General features: G+C 39.8%; 1 protein-coding gene across 1 annotated transcript in view; it reads left to right on the top strand.

Moving 5' to 3' along the window:
- MTUS2 (microtubule associated scaffold protein 2) overlaps positions 1-24,763 on the top strand; it is a 466,747-nt gene that overhangs the window by 210,448 nt on the left and 231,536 nt on the right. Inside the window, exon 4 of the mRNA XM_027835276.1 lies at positions 21,998-22,159. Within this exon, the coding sequence (XP_027691077.1) occupies positions 21,998-22,159 (162 nt within the window). The remainder of the gene's footprint in view (positions 1-21,997; positions 22,160-24,763) is intronic.

The raw sequence follows: 24,763 nt of genomic DNA, 5'->3' as shown, positions 1-24,763 counted from the left end.
CTGTACAATCATGGGCCTCTCTCATTATGCCTTAGTAATACCCATTCAAGGTGTATATGCTAATGCACGAGGTCAGTAAACTACCTATTTAGCTATATGTCACTGTCTGGATGTTAAACTACTTTTTAGACATTTGATTTTTTTGCTTTGTGGATTATCATACCAATTACTTTTGAATAATACTAAACAACAACAATAATAAGGCTTGCAAAGCACTTTACAAATATTGTCTCATTTGATCCTCACAACCCTAGGAAGTAAGTATTATTATTATCCCCATTTTACAATGAGGAAACTGAGGCAAGTCAAGGTTAATTAGCTTGCCCAGGGTCATATAGCTAGATAGTGTCTGAGGCTATATTTAAACTCAGGTCTTCTTGACTCCAGGTACGCCATTTTATCCACATGGAATACCATTTGACTGCCTCTCACCTTGGATCTCATTGACCAGGCCCTGTAATATCCAGTGACTTGATAAAAATTGGCACATTATCAAAAAGCATATTTGTCAGTGTTTCTATGATGATCTGATCTCTTCATTAATGTCAGTGGGACTGCTACACATAAACTCGTAATACCTTAATAATCAATGTTCTAAATAAAGAAATGGACATGGCATTCAGGAAGATGGAGTCAGGAAGAGGGTTCAGATTAGTCCAAGTTGTATACAGAAGTAATTTGTGCTAGAAGTAATGCAATTTTTCACATCAATGAGGTATTGATTTTCTAGATATCTCAAGGAGGAGAAGGTGTTAAAAAAAAAAACTTTAAAAAAAACACTAATTGTATTATTGCCAAGTAAAAGTGATATGGAAATACCCGAAATCACTGACCTATAAACCTACTTTCTGATCTCTACAAAATCTATATGAGAATAAGCTGCACGCACACCCAAATGCATCAAAGATATCCTTGACTAAAATATGTGAAAGGAGCAGCCAGGCTTTGGAGAAATGACTTTCTATAGCAAACATCCTCTTCACAATGTACAATGAGCTGAAATGTATAGTGGATACAAGATGCTAGCATGTTTATTGACTGATTACAAAAAAGCATTTGACTTGGTGGAACAAAACACATTTTTAAAGGCTCCCTTCCAACAAGGTGTCCACTATACATTTATTAAAATCATATAATATTCCTTGATAGAAGTAACAATACAAATAACTTTGTTTAGTGATCTTCTGATTATCTGTATCAAGTAAGATGTAAAACAGAGACATGCTCACCTAAGCTGTTTGCCACTGTCATGGAGGATGTCCTATATATGGTCCAAATGGAAAAGAAATACCCTGGAGATGGTGAAGTTTTTGAAGTTCTACTATTTGCAATCCAACCAGATTTATTAAGCACCTACTATGTTCAAAGCACCATGCTAGGTGCTGAGGCCAGTAAAGGCAAAATGAATAAACAGTGGTTGCTCTTTAGAAGCTTACACTTCAGAGATATAGCACATATTCACATGAGTAAAATAGAAGTTAATTTGAGAATCAAGAGAGGGCTAGCAAAATGGCATGTCATGTAAGGCTTCACAGAAGATGTATCACCTTAGTTGAACCCTGAAGGAAGGAAGAAGAAGATTCTGCGAAGTAGACGCAAGGAAGGTGTGCAGTCAAGGCATTGATAACAGCCTATGAGTGTGTATGAAGATGAGAGATGTAATGGAGTGAATGGAGGATAGTTTGGCTGGAGCACTGGGACTCGAGTCAGGAAGACTTGAGTTCAAATACAGCCTCAGACACTTACTAGTTGTATGACCCTGAGTAGTCAGTTTCCCCATCTGTAAAATAGAGATAATAATAGCACCTGCCTCCCAGGGTTGTTGTGAGGATCAGATGAGATAATAATTTTAAAGCACTTAGCCCAGTGTCTGGCACATAGTAAATACTTTTTAAATGTTTGTTGTTGCTGCCCAACTCTTTGTGACCACATTTGGGATTTTCTTAGCAAAGATAACTGCAGTAGTTTACTGTTTCCCTCTTCAGCTCATTTTACAGATGAGGAACTGAAGCCAACAGGGTTGAGTGACTTGCCCAGGTTCACACAGCTAGTAAGTGTCTGAGGCCAGGTTTGAACTCAGGAAGATGAGTCTTCCTGATTCCAAACCTGGCACTCTACCCACTGTGCCACCTAGCTTTCCTATATAAATGTCAGTTGTTCTTTTGATTTGAAGTAAGACTAGGAAAGGTAAGTTGAAGCCAAATTGGGGAGGCTCTTAAGTACCTCAATAAACATTTGTATTTTATCCTAGAAGCAACAGATTGCTGCTGCAGGTTTTTAATAAGGAAAGAGATATCATCAAATCTATTTTTTAGGAAGATTATTTTGGTAGCTCTATGATAGCATGGATTGGAAAAGGGGGAGGACTTGAGACAGGGAGATCAAATAGGAGACAATTGGGTTAATTCAGGTGAGAGATGATGGAGGCTTGACAAAAGGCAGTGACCATAGATTTGAAGAGAAGGAAACAGACAGAAGGGATTTTATGGAGGTAGAACCGATACGATGGCGGCTTTTTTGACCTGGGAGTGTGAGGGTGGAAAGAATCAAAGACAACTCTGAGATCATGAACTTGAGTAACTGTGAGGATGGTGGCACCCTTAACAGAAATAGCAACACTTGAAGGAGGGCTTGGTTTAATGGAAAAGATGCCACGTTCTGTTTGGGGCATGTTGAGTTTGAGAAGATTGATTTTTGTTAAGTCAGAAAATAAAATTTAATTTTAAGAAGTGATGATGGTAACAATATAAGCCTTGTCAAGTACTTTTTAAAGCCCTTTCATCTCCGCCATTAAACCAGTGTTGGTGATTACCCCACATTATGCGTGATCCTGAGACCAAATTTTAAAGGTCAGTATTCCACTGTGAATTACCTAGTATTTAGTCCATTAGAAAATTTTCAAAATAAGTGCAAAATGAGGTTTGTTTTGTTGTTTTATAAAATTATTCCTGGGTCTCCTCAAAAGACTGTGACATATTTACTTGACAGTGGAAATAGGGGATAAAGGAAGAAATTAATTGAAAGCCCATTATTTATCCACCATGACTAGGTGATCAAGGAACTTGAAGAATAGCATAGTGGATCTTAAAGGCAGAAATGATGGGGTTTCTAACTGCTCAAATGACAACCATTTAATAAGATTTTCTCTGATTTATTCTAGGGGGAGAATGGTTAGGAAAGGATGGGCTTCAGCACAGGCACAGTATGTCTGTAAATGCCCCTCCAATGGCTTTCATGGTGGCGAAAAGACCTAGGAACCTTTAGAGGAACTCTAGGTTGAGATACAACAAAGAAGAAGGCTTTTAAAAGGAGAAAAAATTAATTTAAAAAAATAAAAAGAAAAAATTTATGGGAGCAAAGTTGTGGGGTAGGCTCCCGTTCACTAATTCAATAAATATTTATGGAGCACTTGACAATGATCTCTCACCCAGTAGGGGAAGACAAAAAGGGAATACGACGGAGTCCCTGTCTTCAAGGAGAATAAAAGAGAGTGGAATCAAGGTGCTTAGGGTAATTCAAAGCATATCATAATTGGAGTAATAAGAAACATGGGTTCAGTTCTTGGTTCTGGCACTTAATAGCTGTGTGTCCTTGGGCAAAGTACTTGACTCCTTTGAAAGTTTCCTTGTCTGTGTTGTTGCTCATTTGTTTTCAAGCATGTCTAACTCTCTGTGATCTCAATTTGGGGTTTTCTCCTCAGAGATACTAGAGTGGTTTGCTGTTTCCTTCTCCAGCTCATTTACGGATGAGGAAACTGAGGCAAACAGGGTTACGTGACTTGCCCAGGGTCACCTAGTAAGTGTCTGATTAGATTTGAACTCAGGAAGATGAGGCTTCATGACTCCAGACCCAGCATCTATCCACTGTGCCACCTAGATACACTTTATCTGTAAAGTGAGGTTAATACTTGAAGACTTATCAAATCTTAAAGGGCTGCATAAATATAAGTTAGTGTTAGGACAGCTGGGTGGCAGAGTAGAGGGTGAGCTGTACTTCGAATCAGGAAGACCTAACTTCAAATCCTTCCTCAGACGCTTAGTAGCTATTTGGCCCTGGGAAAGTAAGTTGCTTGTATCATTCTCAGTTTCCTCCTCTGTAAAATGAGGAATGATAAGTGCATCTCTCTCACAGAGTTGTTGTGAGGATCAGATAAGATAACATATGTAAATGTGCTTTGCAAACTTTAAATTTTGGGTGCTAGCTTGTTTATGATGCACATAAATAACTATAATATCTCTTGATAAGAGTCCACAAGAAGGATACAAAGTATTAAAGAAGTTAAGAAGGAGAGTATCATGGAAGGACAGTATGGAGTAGTGGATACAAAACTGGCCTCACAACCAGTCAAATCGCACCTTGACACATAATGCCCATGGGACCTTGGACAAATCAATTAATCTCCCAGTGCTCTAGTCAACTCTCTAATAATGAGGTGCTGACCTATACTGGGGTACAGGGAGGTTTTTTTCACCTGGGAATTGCCTACACTAGCAAAATTACAGGTCTAGCCTCTATCCCTCCATAATTTTCCTGATAATGCTATGTGGCTAATCTGTGTGTATTGTCAACATTACAAAGACCCCAAAGGACAATGGAAAGATGCATGATGACCACAATGAGATGACCAACATTGAGAAGCACTAAAAATGGCATAAAAGACATTCCTGGGAGGGGCAGATAGGTGGCGCAGTGGATAGAGCACCAGCCCTGGAGTCAGGAGGACCTGAGTTCAAATCCGGCCTCAGACACATAGCACTCACTAGCTGTGTGACCCTGGGCAAGTCACTTAACCCCAATTGCTTCACCAAAAAAAAAAGACATTCCTGGGAACATGTATAACTAGGAAAGGTGATGTATTGTTTACCTAATGAAAAGAGACAACACATCACGAGAATTCGTATATTGTTACTGCTCTGATATCTAAAGAACCATAGCAAGATTTCTTGGACATTAGATAGGATCTTCTATGTAGTACTCATGAGAAAAATATGGATAAAAAAATCACACAAAATGAAGTAAATAACATGTAGTTTACAGTGGTGGAAAAAGTAGGTCCTGAGACTAATTATAGATAGGTACAGTAATAGATATAGATGATAGATAGATGGATGGATGGATGAATGGATAGATAGATAGATAGATGGATGGTTGGATAGATACATAAATAGAAAGATAAGATAGAGAGAGAGAGAAGATAGCTAGGATTGATACATAAATAGATAGGATAGGATATAATTTTATACATATATATAAAAAGAGAGGATAGAGAGAGAGATAGGATGGATAGATATATAGAGAGATATGGTACATATATGTATATATATATTATGTATATATAGAAAGGTGGATAGAAAGAGAGTTAGGATAGGGGGAGAGAGAGAGATAAGATGGATAGATATATAGAGACAAAGGATAGAGAGATAGGATAGGTATATGTATATGTGTATATATATATATATATATACACTTGTGTGTGTGTGTGTGTGTGTGTGTGTGTGTGTGTGTATCTCCTATCTCTGATTTACTCTAGGGGGGAAATGATTGGGAAAGGATGGGCTTCAGCATGGGCACACTATGTCATTTCTCCAGTGACTTTCATGGTGGTGAGAGAGATAGAAAGAGAAAGATAGGCTAGATAGATAGAGAGATAGATAGATTGATGGATAGATAATTTACTAAGTGCTTCTTATGTGTCGGATTACTTGGCTAAATACCGGTAATACAAATCAAAGAAAATAAGATAGTTTCTATTCTTAAGAAGTTTATATTCTAATAGGAGAACACAAAGCATATGAGAGATCTGGAATGGGAGCTATAAAGGGGCAAGGCTATGGGTGAGAGGGGCAGTCCAAAGAGTGAGTTTAGCCGGTAGTGAAGGGAGCATGGTGGGTTTCCTTTTCAGAAATGGCAAACCCATCAAGGGATTCATCACTCAGGAGAGCAGGCCCCAGGAGGGGAATCACCTTGAAGTGGGCTAGACTGTGGGTGAGGAGGTAGAGCAGTACAGAGAATGAGGTGGGCCAAGGGTGAAGTAAACATGCCTGAGGTCCCTCCTGAAAATCCCTCCCAATTACGTCAAAATTTTTAGAAAGGGCAGTGATTTAGTGCAAATGAGGGGGCTCCTATTTACAGTGGTTTTCCAACTAGATTGTAAGATCCTTAAAGACAAAGAACTTGTCTTACCTGTTTTTTTCTATGCCTCAGCATCTACTTAAGAAATCATTGTTGGTTTGACTTGATTTGATTCCCTGACCCTTACATTCCTGTTCAAGTTACTCAACTTTTGGTTATTTCGTTTTCCTTGGAGATTCAAAAGTAAAAGTATGGAAAAGAAGGAGAAGCCTAGGAAGCTTATGTCATTTCAGCTTTGCTACTTGCCCTAACACAGGAGTAAAAGCTCTGTGTGAGTGTATGTATGTATGTGTGTGTATATACATATATATATATGTATGTGTGTGTGTGTGTATGGACAGAGAGACAGAGAAAGTGAAACTTTATTAAAAGGCAAGAAAGACAGGAGGACTTTGTTGATTTCACTTGTCCAGAGCAACCCTAACCAATGTCATCAGGGGGATTCCAGAATAAAGTAGAGACATGAGATCTTTTAGATTCTAGACAAGAAAAATACTGTTTCCATGTTGTCATGTTTTAGTTAGTTTCATTATTTTAAATAATATTTCTGACATTCCTCCTCTCTTGAAAAGGCAAAAATATTTCTGTAATCTCACAAATTAGTGTCTGGACCACAGATAGCTGCCATGTTCTTTCAAGAGCTCTTATGTACCCTCTGCTTCCTTGAGCCCCAAACGTTTCCATTTCCTTGTATAAGACTCTCAGCAGAGAAGCGGTCTGGAAGAAAGAGATACTAAGAGGAAATCGTTTATTGTGAATACAATGCCGCAACGTGCCAACAGATATCATCCTTTGTTACCTGACATGTGCCCTAATTTGGCATTCCTTGGCATCAGGGAGGTTTTTTTTTTTCCTGTAGGGCAGCTGTCCCTTCTAGTCCTCTATTTGACAGTCACCTGAGCCCTGATGAAACTGGCATGCTATCTTTGAGAGGCATGATGCCACCTGAACAGATGGCTGGGCATGTATGTTGTATCAGAGAATTGTTCTGCAGGCTGGGAGTGAGTCTTGGAGTTTAGCTTACTGCCAATGTCCATCAGGAAGGTTATTTTTTGTAACAGACACTGTTCAGCTGATTTTATACACTGTAAATAAAACTGTTCAAGAGTCTTTTGGCACCAGAAGGTGAAGCTGAGGAGTCAGAATTAAATATTGCTCACTTCCCATTTTAAACTACCTTTTGAGGTGTGCAAGGAACAGAGCCACCTTTCTCTCTACTCATAGAACTGCTAAGGTTCAGGCCCTCATAACCTTTTGCCTAGACTGCTGCAACAAACTCCTGATTAGTCCCTGTGCCTCAAGTCTCTCTCCACTTTGGTCCATCCTCCTATCTCCTGCTAAGGTGATTTTCCTAAAGCCCAGGTATGACCATATCACTCCCCTCACCAATAAACTGTAGTGGCTCCCTGTTGCCTCCAGAATCAGACAAAAATACTTTTGTTCAGTTTACAACTTTGCACCCAACCTATTTTTCTGGCTTCATTATGCATTATTTCTCCCTCCCACAATTGCAATCCAAACATGCCTTGCCTCTGACACTCCATTTCCCACCTTGGTACCTTTGTGATGGCTGTCCCCTATGTCGGCAATGCCCTCCCTCCTCACCTCCTCCTTCTACATGAAGTCATCCTTTGCAAAATAAACTTATATTTAACTACATTTGCATTGTTTATCCCTATTCTGTGTGTATGTGTATACACACACATATATATATGTCTTTGTTGTCTTACCCATTGGAATATAAACTCCTTGCAAGTAGGAATTTTTCCACTCTTTGTAACTGTATCCCCAACACCTGATAGTACTTGGCAAATAGTTAGCATTTAGTAAATACTTGATTGATTGATTGAGTATAATTTTTGTATACCTTGGGCTTCCTGTGACCTTTGCCAAAAAGTGTTCTCTGAAGAGTCATTCCTGCCTTTGTCAGCAGAGACCTTTCTTTTCATGGACTTCCCAGTAATATTTCAACTAATTGAGAAGTTGCTCTGTGGAAAAGGAATTTGATTTACTCAGCTTGGTCCCAGAGTACAAAATAAGACCAACAAGTAAAGATTATAGGCAGGTTGTGTGTAGTTTGTCCTTCGTTCTCAAAGAGAACCATGACATCAGGGAGATGATGATATGACTTGCAATTGACTTTGATTTGAGTGAGAGAGGGCTGTGCAAAGTCAGCAGCCTCACTTTCTCCTCCAGAGGCTTCTGGGTCTAGTGGCCAGATATAGATCAGGATGACTGGAGATGGCCCAGGATGGAGTGGGAGACCTTGGCCTTTTTAAGCTAGGGTCTTTCTGAGGTCTTTCTTTGAGTGAGGCAACACCCATTCAGTGAATAGTCCTCTTTAAGGAGTGAGTCAAGGGATGGCCCCTTTAATTAAAAAAAAATCAAACTGGGAGGAGAAGATCTTCAGAATTGCTGGCAGAAAGAGAAATAGTTGCTATTTACATTCATTCTGACCCAGGAGTACCCAAAAAGTAACCATTAAGTGGTGCTTGGGCAGGGACCTATTGTTGTCCAATTAATGAGAACCAGAGTAAATTGGGTTTAAGGCCTAGTCTTTAACAAAGAAATCTAGCTAGAACACTCCAAAATAACTAGTTAGAATTCAGCCATCAAAACGTACCTTTCTTTGGGCAGAACACCCTCAGGTGAGGGCATGATACCCCATGTGAAGAGAGGAGAGGAGAAGCTGAGTTGGCCAATTGTTCAGCTGGGTCCCCATTGGAGCAGCTTGGACTATTCACAGGTTGTAGTTTGTCCTTTATTCCCAAAGAGGACCATGACATCAGGAAGATGATGATGATTTCAATACAATACAGCAGAAATTAGTGCCTATCAACAGCCCTTTAAACAGAGCCTGGATATCGTCTTGTCATAAGTATTAGAGGGGCTATATCATTCACAAATGAGTTGAATGGGATGACTACTAAGGCCATCTCTGAAATTCTATGCTTCAGTAAATAGGCATTGTCATGTACTCCTTCCATTCAGGGCAACATACAGGACAATTGCTTTCCCCCACCCCCATACCATCCAGCTTATAATCATGACTCCTATATAGGTATCTCTCTTACCCCAAACTGGACCAGTCACAAGCTTTTATGTAACTTGGAGTCCCTTAATCAGCCTTCCATGAAGCAATTTTCTATAAGCCATTTGTGGGGAATGTAAGCTCCTTGAGGGCAGGGGCTGTCTTGTTTAATCGTTGTCTTTATATCCCCACAGTCTAACACAGGGTCCAGAATATATGCAGTAGGTGCTTATTTAGTGTTCATTGAATTGAAACTAAGGAAATCAGCCACTTCAGTTAGTTGAGACTAGCAGATAAGGTTAGACTGTGTGGTAGAGAACCAAGAGTAGAGAAAGTATAAGAAAACAGTTGGCTTCCCATTATATGTCCCTCTCCTCATCCAGAAATAAGTGGATGATGATTTACCTGTAATCTGTGATATGAGACAGCCTGCTAGGCCAAGTTGTCTTCCAAGGCTCCCCCCTTACAAAGCACCGGATAATTAGGTAGGCATGCCTCCTCAGTACCCCTTGCCCATGGGGCCTCTACCTTCCTCCGATGGGAGAGGGTGTAGCATGGACATCAGAGAGTTCTTCTCAGGTCCTCATTTAAGGAGGGTACCCAGTGTAGTCATTTCATAATTTCCCACACCACTAAAGGATTTTTTCATGCCTCCCATGCCAGGCTACTCTTTCTGCCTCCTGCCTCTCTCAGTTTCTTTTTTATGTGTTGTTTAAGCTGTGAGGCTCTTACAGGCAGGGGCTGTCTTTTATCTTTCTTTGTATTCCCAGTACTTTGCAAAGTGCCTGACATAGTAGGAGCTTAATAAGTGTTTATTGGCTGACTGACTGACTCATCACAAGTCTGAGTTGAATTCAGGAAACAGCTAATATGCAATTTGTTTGGAACGTGAATACACCAAATATTTATTGCAGCACTTTTGTGATAGCAAAGAATTGGGAACAAAGTAAGTACCCATTGATTGGGGAACAGCTGAACAAATTGTGGTACATTAATGTAATGGAATATTACTGTGGTGTGAGAAATGACGAATGTGATGAATGCAGAGAAGCATGGGAAGAATTATATGAATGGATGGAGAGTAAAATCAGCAGAGCCAAGAAAATAATATATACAATGACTTCAATGTAAATATAAAGAAATACCAAAAAAAAAACCAAAAACAGAAGTGAATGTTTAGGCACACCTACATGGCACAGTGGATAGAGCACCCACCCTGGAGTCAGGAGGACCTGAATTCAGATGAAGCTTCTGACACTTACTAGTTGTGTGACCCTGGACAAGTCACTTAACCCTGATTGCCTCCAAAAAAGGGAATGTTAAAAAATTGGAAAGAACAAGTGTGGATCAAAAGAAAAGATATGAGATGACATCCCCACTCCACTGCTCTGCAGAAGTGGGAGGTCTACAAGTGCTACACATTGTGCATATTTTCACTTTTTTATGAATTGACCAGTTATGCTGACTTTTTCCCTCTTCTTTTTCCTTCTCTTTTTTTGTCTTTAGAAATACTATTTTTATATTGGATGACATTCTTAGAGAAAAAGGAAGATAATGGGGAAATTATGCTGATGTACAAAAAGACATCATTAAAAACTTATTTTTTAAAAAGAAAATTATTGGTCAATTTTGAGAGAATAGCTATGGTAGAAGAGGAGGATGGAAGGCATATTATGTCGGATTTAGAAGGGAGTGACAGAAGAGGAAGGGGAAGAAACAAGATGACTTTTCTGGGAAAGAAAAGAGAAAAGATATTGAACTCTAGCTTTGTGGGCTGGCAAGGTTAAGTGAAGGGTGTTTTTTTAGGTTGAAAGAGAACTGAAGACCACAAGGAAAGAGTTAGTCCATAGGAAGAAAGCAAGAAAAACAGGGAGACAGAAACCTGAGGATCCTCTCGGAGGTGGTGTGGGTGAGAGGCGGCAGGCAGGGGTACAGTGGTGGGACATGTGTAGAGGCAGTCATCTTCCTGGGCTCTAGTTTACTCAGAGTACTTTCTGGTGTCATAGTCATTATTTGGCTCTAGGAAAGGTGAATAATGATGGTGAGGCTGGAGCATATTGTGCTATAGATTGGGGGGGGTGAGGGTAAAACAGAGGGTAAATGAGCCCAGAGAGTGAGACCACCACTGAATGGAGGCAGGGGGAAGGATCCTCTGCCTTCAGTCACCCTATCCTAGTCACAGCTCCGGGCAGGAAGGTCTTTGACACCACAGCCAAGAATTGCTTATAGTAAGAGAATCATTTCATTCCAAATATGTAGCAGGGACAACCCCTTCATTTCTCCTCTTGCCCCACTTCCATTCTTGTGATGCTCTCTAAAGTCAGATTTCTTCCAATTCTGAATCCTGTGAGAGAGAGCCCCAGGCAAGCCTCTGGTTTCTTGGCACTCAACCATCATGAAGGGCTTGTTTTCTATCCTACCCTTGCCCAGCTCTATAGAAAGGGAACCCAGAATCACTATCCAAGTCTGTTTCATTGTCTAACAGCCTTTACAGTCAGATATCTTCGACAAAATACTCTTCTTGACCTCCAAAAGAACTTTGGCAGAAATTGCAATGTAAAAGCTATTTAAATTAAAAGATACACACTTGGGTTATATGGTGCATAGGGAAGTTAGGAAATAAATCATTCAGTTTATCAAAGTTTAATAACCAAACTAAATGTAACACCAAATGAGGAATCTGCTAAATCAATGAAATATGTGGCAATTAGAAAATTATGCGCCCTGAACCTTAGACTACTTGATTGCATAGATTTTGTTATTAAAAATGAATAGTGAAGAAGGCAGTTTGATCACTAAAGTCTGGGGAGGAATGGTACCAAATCAATGAAATATGCTCTATGCATTTGCATTTTAATGCCATTTGATTATTTATGATAATTAAGGGGATTTTCTTCCATAGCTTTCCCTCAAAGAAGTACTTTTTTGGAGGGGGTAGAATACTGTCCCATTAATTTCATTATGTCTTCTGTTTTTATAATTTAATTCCTATGACTATGGTATTGATTTTCCCAGCTAATAGATAAGGAAGAAGTATAATTTCCTTACTGAGCTGAATGTTTCTGAGTGTAACTGGTAGCTGTTTTTCTGTAATTGTCCCCAAAAATAAAAAAAATGTTATTGGTAACACATCATCATCATTATCATTATCTTCATAACAACTGATATTTATAGAGAGCACTTCAAAGTTTGTAAAACTTTTTCCGTTTTATCTCCATCGAGCCTTTAAAGAAGCCTCCAAAGTAGTTGTTATTGACATTATTAGCCTAATTTTACAGATGAGGAAGCTAAGGCTCAGCACATTGAAGTGACCGGCCTAAGGTCACCCAGCTAGTAAGTCCCTGAAATGAAATTCAAACCCATAGCTTAGGACGAGATATGATTATCACCAGTGTGCAATTGAAAGCCCTGCTTTAGAGGGTAGAAACAGAACAGCTTCAGAGTAGGTGGAATTTGAAGAGAATTGGGATGATTTTCAGGCTCCCCAAATCTCTGTTTTATCTCTTTCTGGTGCATCTGATTTCATTTATTCTATTTAAGACTTTGATCCCTCTTTAAATTGTCAGTCTCCCTGAGGATGGTGATGATGATGATATGATGTGATAATGGTCATGATGATTATGATGGTGATGATGATGATATGATGATGTGATAATGATGATGGAGATGATGATGATGATGATGATGTGATGTGATAATGGTCATGATGATTATGATGGTGATGATGATGATATGATGATGTGATGATAATGATGATAATGATGATTAGATACCAACTATGTAGCAGACATTGTGCTGTCCACAGGGAATACAAATATGAAAAGGAAACAACCCCTGCCTATTGAGTTCTGCTAAGGGAGTGCAACATGTTCACAGATAAGTAAATGCAGACTGTACAATGTATGCAAAATAAATATACAGTGATGGGCGAGGGGAGGCTAACCACTAGGGAAGTCAGACAAGGCTTCTTAAAGGAGGTGATTGAGCTCAGCCTTGAAGGGTGCTAGATTTTCCAAGAGATGCAGGTGAGGATGGAGAACACTTGTATATATTTCATATTTACTTATTTGTGTTTATGTTGTTTCTCTCCAATAGAGTATATGCTCTTTGAGAGTAGAAACTTTAATTTTTGTCATTGTAACCTCAGGACCTTTGGGCCTTGCCATCAGTCCCACCACTATACCACTGGAACTTCCAGGTCTTTCCATCTGCCATGCAGCTAAAATATCTTTTATATTTTATCCACTCTGCCCCAGTAGGAGTGTAGGGACTGTGTTTATTTTTCTGTTTATATCTCTAGTACTTAACATAATGTTTGGCACATAGTAACTGCTTAGTAAATGCTTTTTCACTCATTTGTTCATTCATTCATTTATTAAATATATACTATAAGCCAGACAGTGTGTTAAATGCTAAGGATATAAAGACGGGCAAAAAAAAAAAGTCCTTGCCATCAAGATCCAGCAAAGGAGCCTAAGGAGGTGCAGTCAGACAGGTAGGAAGAAAGCATTCTTGTCAAATTTGAAGGTGACACAAAGCTGTGAGGGAAAACTAATACTCCATTACAGAATCAGGATCCAGTGAGGTTGTAATAAGCTCAAACATTCAGATGAATAATAACAGCTAATAATAGCAGCTAACATTTACATACTGCCTACTATGTGTCATACATTGTGATAAGCACAAATATTATCTTTTCTGAGACTCGCAACAAATCTGGGAGATGGATGCTATTATTATCCCCATTTTTTGTTGTTTGGCCTTTTCAGTCTGACTCTGTGACCCCATTTGTGAGATACTGGAGTGGTTTACCATTTCCTTCTCCAGTTCATTTTACAGGTGAGGAAAGTGAGGCAAGCAGGGTTAAGTGACTTGCCCAAGGTCACATAGCTAGTAAGTGTCTGAGGCCAGATTTGAACTCAAGTGTTTCTGACTCCAGGCCAGGTCCTCTGTGCACTGTGCCACCTATCTGAATTCAGTAAGATAAAATTTAATAGAAATAAATTTAAAGTCAAGTATGAATCCAATTAACTCCACAAATATGACAAGGGGAAGGTATAGTTTAAGACTAATGAATCTGAAAAAGATCCATAGGTTCAATGAATCAAATGTGATATAGGAACCAATAAAGCTATGCAATCTTGGACTACATCATGAAGGGTATAGCTTTTGGGAAAAACCGTGGGATAGTTCGATGGTACTCTTCTGCAGTCAGACCATAACTGACATACTGAGTTCAGTTGTAGGTATCACATTTAGGTAGACTATTGATAAACTGGATAGCATCCAGAAGACGTCAGCCTCAATGGTTGAAGGGCCTTGTGTCAAGGATTGAAGGAACTGGGGAATACGGAGAAGAGAAGACTTAGGGGGAACCTGATAGCTATGTTCAAGTGGTTGAAAGGATATAATCAGGAGAAGGGATTGGACTTCTCTTTAGTCTTAGAGGGAAGAATCTGGAGCAATGGGTGGAGGTTGCAAAGAGGAACAATTAATTGGGCTCCATGTCAAGAAAAACTTTTTTTTTTTTTTTTGAGTTTTAGAGTTTAGAGCAACCTCAGGCCTGGCAGCTAGATGGCGTATTGGATAGAGTACTAGGCCTGGAGTCAGGAAGACTCCACTCCCTGAGTTCAAATCTGGCCTCAGACACTTCCTAGCTCTGTGACCCTGGGCAAGAAACTTAACCTGGTCTGCCTCAGTTTCCTCCTCTGTAAAAAGAGCTGGAGAAGGAAATGGCAAATCACTCCAGTATCTTTGCCAAGAAAACCCCAAATGAGGTCATGAAGAGTCAGACATGACTGAAACAACTGAACAACAATAGTGGGTTCTCTCTCGAGGGAAGCTTTCAAGGAGAGATTGGATACGAGACAGAAGTAGAAATTGTGTTGTAGCAGGGATTCTTTTCCCATGTGTGAGTTTGACTAGAAATGCCAGCCGAGGGCCCTACCACCCACCACATTCTGTGATTCTGTGGTCTGTAAATGAAGGTGGATGAGTATGTATGTTGTTGTTTCAGTTCGACAGTTCAAGATTGCTCTGAGAAGAGATTACATGAGCCCAGCTTCCCCGATACTTCATACCTCAAAGAGAAGAATGAGTTGCCATGCTGGAAAGCAGCCAGGTTTCTAAATTGAAATGTTCTCAGTATAATAAATTTCATATAAAAGAATAAAGCCTGCCACAAGAGAGATTGATAAAAAGGACATTTCAACTCTGTAAAAAAATTTTAAAAATATTTCCTTCTTAAGGAACTTGAGTCAATTACTGAAGGAAAAAAAACTACATATGAAAATCTGTTGTCTAAATCATCTATTAATTCACATTTCAGTGAAGAGAAGTGTAGAGGGTGGGACATTTGACGCAGAATTAGGAAGACCTGCTTTCCAATCCTTGCAATTATTAGTTATTTGACCATGAGCAAGTCAACTAACCTGTCTTAAGTCTCAGTTTCCTCATCTGTAAAATGGGGGTAATAATGCACTTACCTTACATGGTTGTTATGATACTCAAATGAGATAACTTATTTAGGTGGATTTGGAAACTGTATAGAGCTAAATTGTTAGGTAGTAGTAGTAGCAGCAGCAGCAGCAGCAGCATGTGGTCAATATGTTGGACATTCGATAATGTCATACGAAAATATTTCTATCAACCAAGACCCTCTCAGCATCAAAAATGGCAGGAGATCTTTTAGAGAAATTCTCAAGTTTCCACTGTGAAATTGGCAAAGAAGCCTTGCAATACAGAAACAGAGTAATGGTCTTATTTTGATGTGTTGTGTTCATGACTCTGTTCAAACCATGCCTGCTCTTTCTTAGTCTGGTCCAGATGGGATTGATTGAGTTTTTAATGTCACTGATTACACTTGTAGGGGTCAACTGCATCTGCATAAATCCATATGGATGCTACACAATTAAACCTTGCTCCCCAAGCCACCTTAAAAGACCAAGGAGGCATAGATTTCTCAAGTTGAAATAGCCTATTGTTTCTTTTCTCCCATAAATTTGCCCTTCTTCTTAACCCTTCCTCACCCCACCCCCCAAAAAAAGCTACTTATCCCAAATTATTTTTAACATGCTTTGAGACCTTAGGAAGAAGTGGAGGAAAAATTCTCTTATTCTACAAGCCTAAACAAAATCCTTGCATTAACACGCACACACACACACACACACACACACACACACACACACTCATACACTCATGCACGAGCTATTTTAATAGTGTTATCATATCTCTGCAGGCACTATCTGAATGGAATTTTATTCCTATCTGTATACAGGGATGAAAATAAAAATCATACGCTTTCTCTGAAATTCTCTATGCTTCTTCCAGCTGTTGCTGCTCATTTTTTTTTCTAGGAGAATCATCACATCCTTGAGACTGTTTAGTTTTATTCCAGGCATCCTATAATCACTCATGCATTGATTCATTCAGTCAAACAAGCATTTACTGAGTACCTACTGTGTACCAAGAAATGAAGATACAAAGACGAGAATGGCATCATCCTTGTCTTCAAGGAACTAGGCAGTTAGATGGCACAGTAGATGGAGCACTGGACCTCGAGTCAGGAAGAACTGAGTTCAAATCCAGTCTCAGACACTTACTAGCTGTGTGACCGTGGACAAGTCACTTAACCTCCCTATGCCGCAGTTTCCTCCTCTGTGAAAATGGAAATAGTAATAGCATCTCCCTCCCAGGGTTGTTGTGAAGATAAAATGAAATATGTTAAAGTGCTTTGTAGGCTTTAAAGTGCTATATAAATGCTAACTATTTTTATTATTGTATTCTGTTGAAGGAAATGACATGCATACAGAAGAGTAAATACTATATATTATGCTATATGCAGAGTAAATACTCCAACAAATCCAATAAACATTTATTAAGTACCTACAATGTGCTGAGTGCTGAGGATATGCTAAGTGCTTTCTTAATAAAAAAAGAAAGATCCTGTCTCAATGAACTTACAGTCTAAAGGGATAGATAACGCAAAAAGGAGGCAGGAAAAGGGGGTGGGGCATGGGACACCAAGGGGTGCTCAACAGAGGGGCATCTTGTTTCATGGAGTTGAAACCAGGCAGGGCAGCAGATGCAAAGTGGAGTGATGTGAGAGTCCAATTTCTGCCCTCTGTAAAGGAAGGCATTCGCTGTCCTCCAAATAGAGGATGAGAGGAAGCTGAGGGACGTGGTGTCAATCAAGCCTTGAGTTGGCAACATGGTGGTGAGTTTAGAAGTGATGAGCTTATCCTGGGAGGGGCATCTTGTGCTGTGGAGCTAAAACCAGGCAGCGGTTGCAACAAATGCAAACTGTATAGAAAGTACATAAAAAAACAATTGCTCAGGAGACGCTACTAGCAAATTGTGATATGGAGAAAGGATTCCCATAGAATGTGGCACTTGAGGTACATTTTGAAGGAAGCCGAGGCTCCTAAAAGGCACGGGGGAGAAGGGTGTATATTCCCTCCTCATGGGAGCCAGCCTTTGCGAAGATACAGAAAGTGGGAGATTAAATCTTCTGTACAAGGAACAGTCAGTAGAGCCCTTTGGCTGGAATGTAGAGAATTTGCAGGAGAATAATCGGTAATAATGTGCAGTGAGGCGGTGCAGTGCATAAAATTCTGGTCCTGGAGTCGGGAAGACTAATCTTCCTGAGTTCAAATTTGCGCTGTGGACTCATAGTAGCTGTGTGATTCTGGGCAAGTCACTGCACCCTGTTTGTCTTAGTTTCCTCATTTGTAAAATGAGCTGGAGGAGGAAATGGCTCCAGTATCTTTGCCAAGAAAACCCCAAATGGGATTTTGGAGAGTCAGACAAATCTGAAAACAACTCGACAACAACAAATCAGTAATAAGCCTGGAAAGGACTGGAGCTGGGTGGTGAAGTGTTTTAAAGGTCAACAGAGAAATTCTCGTCTTAGTTGGAGGTGACTGGAGATTTTTGAGTAGGGGAATGATACAGTTAGATCTGTGCTATCTCTGTGCGGGCAGTTGTTTGGATGATGGATTGGAGAAGGGACATATCAATCCCTAATCAGAAAGTCCAGATGAGAAGTGATAAAGACCTGAATCTGGCTAGTGGTCATGTGAGGGGAGAGAAAGGAGGGAATGAATGAATGCAAGAGATAATGTGAAGGTGGAATGAGTAAGACTTGGCCACCAGTTAGATATGGGAGATGAAAGAGAAAGGAAGACCCAATGATAATAATGCCACGCACGCCAACTTGGGTTACACAATGCCTCAAAAATAAAAGCATGGGATTGTCTTCAATAGAAATAGGGAAAGGTTGGGGAGGAACATAATCGATTCTGTTTTGGATGTGATGAGTTTGAGAGGCTAAGAGTTGGTGATGTGGGACTGAAGTTCAGGAGAGAGGTGAAGTCTAAGTTAACAGATCTGGAAGTTTTCCCAATTATGGCTGCTAATTTAATAGAGAACATTTCAAATGAAATTTCTCAGAGGTATATACATGTGTGCATGTATATTGATGATGTCCAGCATTTATGTAACACTTTAAAGTTCCTGGAATACCTTAACACACTTAAGCATACGCATACATTTGTACTTGTTTCCTTTGGTTTTCATCATAGTAAAAGAGATTCTCATTGTGTCGTCTCTATCCAAACCTGGATGCTGAGATTAAATTCTGATGTAAAGGTTTCTGAAAGGTGTGCCCAAAGGAATGAAATCTCTGCTCCCACCCCTACCTCAATAAAATAAAATAAAATGCATTGGATTCTCATATCTCCACATGATTACCCCCATTGTTCCCTATGCCCCTAGAATTTTCCCTCCTATTCTTGGTTGTTTGAATTTCTAACCCTTGTTCAAAGAACATTCCAAAGGCTGCCTCCTCCAAGAAGACTTCTGTGATCTCCTTAGCTGGTAACAACCTTCACTCTCAGAAATCCCATAGCATTTTATTTCAACTCTCTAACATACTTAATATAGTAGTATGGATTATAACGTTCAGTATTAATGGGCAGGGATTGTGGCTTAGCCAAACTGTGTAGGCTCCTCCAGAGCTTTGTGCATAGTAAATGGTTAATAATTGCTTCTTGTTGTGATCTAAATTTCAGATAGGTGTATCTGTTGAAAACTAATGGATTGCTGAAACCAATATTTATTCTTTCAAATTTAATGTGTTATTTCTTCCAAAGAACAGAAGAACTGATTCTCACTAAACCTTCCTGTTTAATAACTGTTCAAGTTTCTAGCAAAAATGAAAATATTAAAGTTGTCAGTCAAACCTGTTCTGTGTTTGGAACAAAACTAAATTCTGTCTTACTTAGGTTTACTACTTGGTTTGATGAGTCCATGAGAGCTGAGTTTCAGATGAGCTTCTTTTCTTTCAGGATCAATCAACTGACAAAAGTTTATTAAGCTCCTACTACATCTAAGGCAATGTGCTAAGTGCTAGAGATACGTACACAAAAGTAAACAGTCTTTGCCTTGAAATAACTTAGGAGATAACATGTGTCTATATAGATGTAGTTATCTCTTCCACATTGCAACTTTCCCCATCATGGTTTTAATATATTGCAGGTCAGCATAAGAAATTAAATGGGAATTTTGGGAGGAGTTTTGATAGTTGATAGCTTAGATTTCTTCCTTTAAAACTACTTGTATACCAATTGATAAAAGGTCAAAGGATATGAACAGGCAGTTCTCAGATGAAGAAATTAAAACCATCTATAGTCATATGAAAAAATGCTCTAAATCACTATTGATTAGAGAAATGCAAATCAAAACAACTCTGAGGTACCACATCATACCTATCAGATTGACCAACATGACAAAACAGGAAAATGATAAATGTTGGAGAAGATGTGGAAAAATTGGGACACTAATGTATTGTTGGTGGAGTTGTGAAATGATCCAACCATTTTGGAGAGCAATTTGGGACTATGCCCAAAGGGCTATAAAAATGGGCATACTGACTCAGCAATGGCATTTTTAGGGCTATATCCCAAAGAGATCATACAAATGGGAAAAGGACCTACATGTACAAAAATATTCATAGCAGCTCTTTTTTGTGGTGGCAAAGAAATGAAAATTGAGAGGATGCCCATCAATTGGGGAATTGCTGAGCAAGTTGTGGTATATGAATGTAATGGAATACTGTTGTGCTATAAGGAATGATGAACCAGCTGACTTCACAAGAACCTGGAAAGACTTGTATGGTCTGATGCTGAGTGAAGTGAGCAGAACCAAGAGAACGTTGTCCACAATAACAGCCACATTGTGCGATGACTGATATTGATAAACTTAACCCTTTCCAGCAATACAAGGATCTAAGACATCTCCAAAGGCCTCATTGTGCCGGTCCAAATCGCGTACACTCTTTCAACCAAATCAGCCAACCAGAGTCATACTCACATCTCATCGGAGGCCACCCGGGTAAACCAGAAACGAGCCAATCGGGGGGTGCAAAAACCTGAACTTTATTCAATAATCATCACAGCAAGGCCAGGCAGGAAGGCACACGCGAGGGCAGGAACAAAAGCCGACTACGCGCCCCGCCCCCCGCAGCTCTTTTTAGTACCTTCTTCGTCCTTCCTCCTCAGCCTGCCCATAGTGACTCGTCGAGGATCAAATATCAAAAAAACGATGTCCAGCTAGTGTCCAGACAAAGGGAGCATACGTGGCACAGGAAGTGGGTCCCAGAGATTTGGAAGGAGGCGTGAGGGATTAGTGCATAGACAAAGGAGAGTACATGTGATGCAGGAAGTCGGGTCCAGATACCGGGGGGAGGTGTCTGGGGTCGGCGTAGTACCTAAAAAAGGAGGCTAGACAGAGAGAGCTCGCTCTCTGCCGTCCCCCTCCAAGCGGCACAGTCCTTGCCTAGGGAACGTGCGCTCCAGCCACTTCCCTGTACCCCGCTTCCTCCCCAGCCTGTCACAGCTCCATCCAGCACCGCTCCAGTCTCGGGAGTGTGAGCTCAGGTTACCTCTCTGAACCCAGATCCCATCCCAGTGCGCCACAACTCCGCCCAGCACCGCCTCTGCCTCGGGAGCAAGAGCTCCAGTTACTTTCTGGTACCCAGTTTCCGTCCCATGTTGGCACAACCCCCATCTGGCAGTAGCTGGCATCAAACAGTCCCTCACACCTCATGATGGAAAATGCTATCCACATCCAAAGAAAGAACTATGGAATTTGAATGCAGATCAAAGCATACTATTTGCTATTTTTTTTCCTCTTCTGTTGAGTTTTGTTTCCTCTTTCTGGTGGTTCCTCCTATTGCTTCTAATTTTTACTTACAACATCACTAATGTGAAAATATGTTTAATAAGAATGTATATGTATATCAGATTGTGCGCCATCTTGGGGAGGGTGGTGGGGAGGAAGGGGGAGAAAAATTTTAAACTCCAAAGCATATGGAAGTAAGTGTTGATAAATCAAAATAAATTAATAAAAAATAAAACTCCTTGTATATATCTTTTGACTGTTTATCAATTGTGAAATCTAATCAAAATCTAACCTTTGTTAACCAAAGAGTTATTACTACTCAACCCCAGCTGATTTTAAATCTCAGTTTTAGATGACTAAATACAATTGCAGAATGAGGTCTGCTGTATTACTTTAAACCTTTACCTATTTCTTCCCCACCCACATTATTCCCAATGCAGAGATAACTTGGAAACAATAGCTATGCTTTGGGAAAAGCGAATTATTTTTCCCATGTATTTGGTTACACAGAAAGATGTACTCCCCTAGTCTCTTATTAAAGTCGGGTCAAGATATAAGTATACTGTGCTTTTATCATAGTTGACAATTGGAAATAGAAACCGAGTCAATCTATTTTTCATGAAGTTATAATTAATGACTCTTGGCCTCCTGCAGGTTCCAGCTTTGTGAATGAAGACCAACCTGCTCCAAAGGCAGCTGTGCTTTCTAAAGATGCACCCAAGGGTACGGGTCGGACCACCGCACAAGCAGCCAACATTGTGACCACTCCCCGCCGGAGTCTGCTTCCTGCCCCAAAACCAACTTCCACTCCTGCTGGTAAGACCTTCTGATCTAAAGAATCTGCCTGGCAAAGTAGAATAGCTGTACTCTACTAGATGTTTTCCCAAAGTCATTATGGTCTTTTCAACATTAACAATGTAAAGGGGTAGAACAAATAACCCCTGAGTGTGGCGATTATGTGTCCTGGGTTTCCCAGTGAAATCCCAGTTTCAAGAAGAAAAAATAAACTTTAGGAATCAATCAATAAATCAATATTTTATTAAACATCTATTTTTAATATATATATATTTATATATGATAATGTGTATATATATGCTAAGCACTGAGGATACAAAAAGGAGCAAAAGACTAGCTGCCCTCAAAGAGCTTACAGTCTAATCGGGAAGTAAATATGCAAACAGATATATACAAAGCAAGCTATGTACAGAAAATAATTACCAGAGGGAAGGCCCAGAATTAAGAGGGATTAGAGAAGACTTCCTATAAAAGGTGGCATTTTGGAAGCAAGGGAGGTCAGTAAATCAGAGCAGAGGAAAGAGGTTGTTCCAGGCTTGGGGGTCAGCCCGAGAAAATACCCTTTGTGAGACTGCACATACTCTGTGTTTGAAAATATGGTATGGTCATTTTTTGCCTCTAAGATGCCTTCACCTCAGTTTCTGAGTCTGTGATTGTGAACTTTCTGAAAACTATGTGTGAATGGTATTTTAAAGCGAACTTATTAACAAGAGGTTGTTTCCCTGGGGTCTGTGAATTTTTTATTTTTATTTTTTAGATTTTTATAACTAGAAAGATAGGTACCTCAGTGGCTAGAGCACTATACCTAGAATTAGGAAGACCTGAGTTCAAATGTTACCTCAGACATTTACTAGCTGGGGGACACTGGGCAAGCTATTTAAACAGCCATGGTTTCCTCCTTTATAAATTAGGGATAACAATACTACCTTCCTCCCTGGGTGGTTGTGAGGATAAAATGTAAATTTGTAATGCACTTTGCAAATCTAAAAGCACTATATGAATACTAGCAATTGCTATCATTGTTACAACTGTATTTCAATGTATTTGGTTTCGTTTGTTATCCTAAATATCTTATTTCATGTATTGATAAACATTCTTCTGAGAAGGGGTCCAAAGGCTTCATCAGACTGCCTGAGGGGGTCCTTGACACAAAAAAAGGTTTAAAACCCCTGGTTTAGACCCTCATCATTGCATCATTGTGTACAATGGATTGTTCCAGATTCTGTGACAGACAAAAACTGTGTTCTGTGGCAGAACTCAAATTCATATCAGCTCAAAAAAGAAAATATCCCCTTTTTATTAGAAAAATAACGGATTCTTTTCATCATGCTTACCACTGAGGTTCTTTAAGAGTTTTGAGGGTTTTATGCAGACCCTCACATCAATTTCATTATCATTCATGCTCAACAAAATCCATATCTCAAGAAAAAGAAATTGGGAAGTTTCACAAAAGGAGTATCTTTTGTTTAACTGTGTACATGTTCTGATTTTTTAGAAAACAAAAATGGATTTTTGGGGAAAATGCTACATTGGTTTTTTTCTTCTGGTAGAATGTGAGCTACTAACAACATAGAATTGTTGTGAGGAGACAGATGTATAAATCTTTAAATGATAGAGAAATGTGATTGGTTATTACCCGCCTAAGACTATTCCCTTTTCCGGCTTTACTATTTCTGACTGGGGCACCACCTTTCACTCTCTCTTTCATATTCACTTGACAAGTCTGGTTAATTCTAACTCTATAGCATCTGTCACTTCTCTCTGCTCACTCAGCCGCCATACTAGTCTAGCCCAAACTATTACAATAGCCTCTTCGTCGGTCTACCTGCCTCAGGTTTTTCTTCTCTCTGATCTATCCCCATCCCCATTCCTCCAACTGCAGAGGTGATGTTCTTAAAACATAGGTGTGACCACCTCACACCCCTACTCAGTAAACTCCAATGGTTCCCTCTCATCTCTGGGATGACCTAGAAACTCTTCTGCTTATAGTGTAAAGCCCCTCCCACCTTGGCCCCAGCCTCCCTTTTCAGTTTTATTTTGCATTGTTCCCCTTCCTGTACTCTCTAATACAAGCAGATGAGTCTTCCTGCAGTTGCTCACACATGACATTCTATCACCTGCATCTGCATTGGCTCAACCTCTTAGATTCCTTAGTTTTTACATCAAAAGCTTAAACTCAAGTGCCATCCTCTTCATGAAGTCTCTCCTATCTAACATCCCTCTCCCTACCCCAGATAATTCCTCCCTCCCTCCTCACGCCCACACACAAAATTACTTCGCATTTATTTTGTATATACTTCCACACATACATGTTATTTTCCTGTTTCCTAGAACATAAACTCCTTGAGAGCAGGAACTGTCTTTTTTTCGTGTCCCTATCACCTAACAGCGAGTCCCTACTTATTAAATGATTGATTGATTGACTGGTTGCTGTGAAGGAAATGCAGCAATACTGATGTTAATTCAGACCTGTGCTACACAATGCAAATACCAGCTTAAATAATAACAGTAGGGTTCCTTGGCATTGAATTCAGATCAGGAGGGATCAAACTGAACAATGATGAAAGAAAGAAACATTTTTGACAAGAAGGAAAAAGAGACCCATGCAGATGCTCAGGCAACTCA

The sequence above is a fragment of the Vombatus ursinus genome, unplaced genomic scaffold (assembly GCF_900497805.2).
Source record: "Vombatus ursinus unplaced genomic scaffold, bare-nosed wombat genome assembly UNPS02014813.1, whole genome shotgun sequence".
NCBI classification, from domain to species: domain Eukaryota; kingdom Metazoa; phylum Chordata; class Mammalia; order Diprotodontia; family Vombatidae; genus Vombatus; species Vombatus ursinus.
Note: the sequence above shows the minus strand (reverse complement) of the source record. Positions and strands in the feature narration are given on the sequence as shown.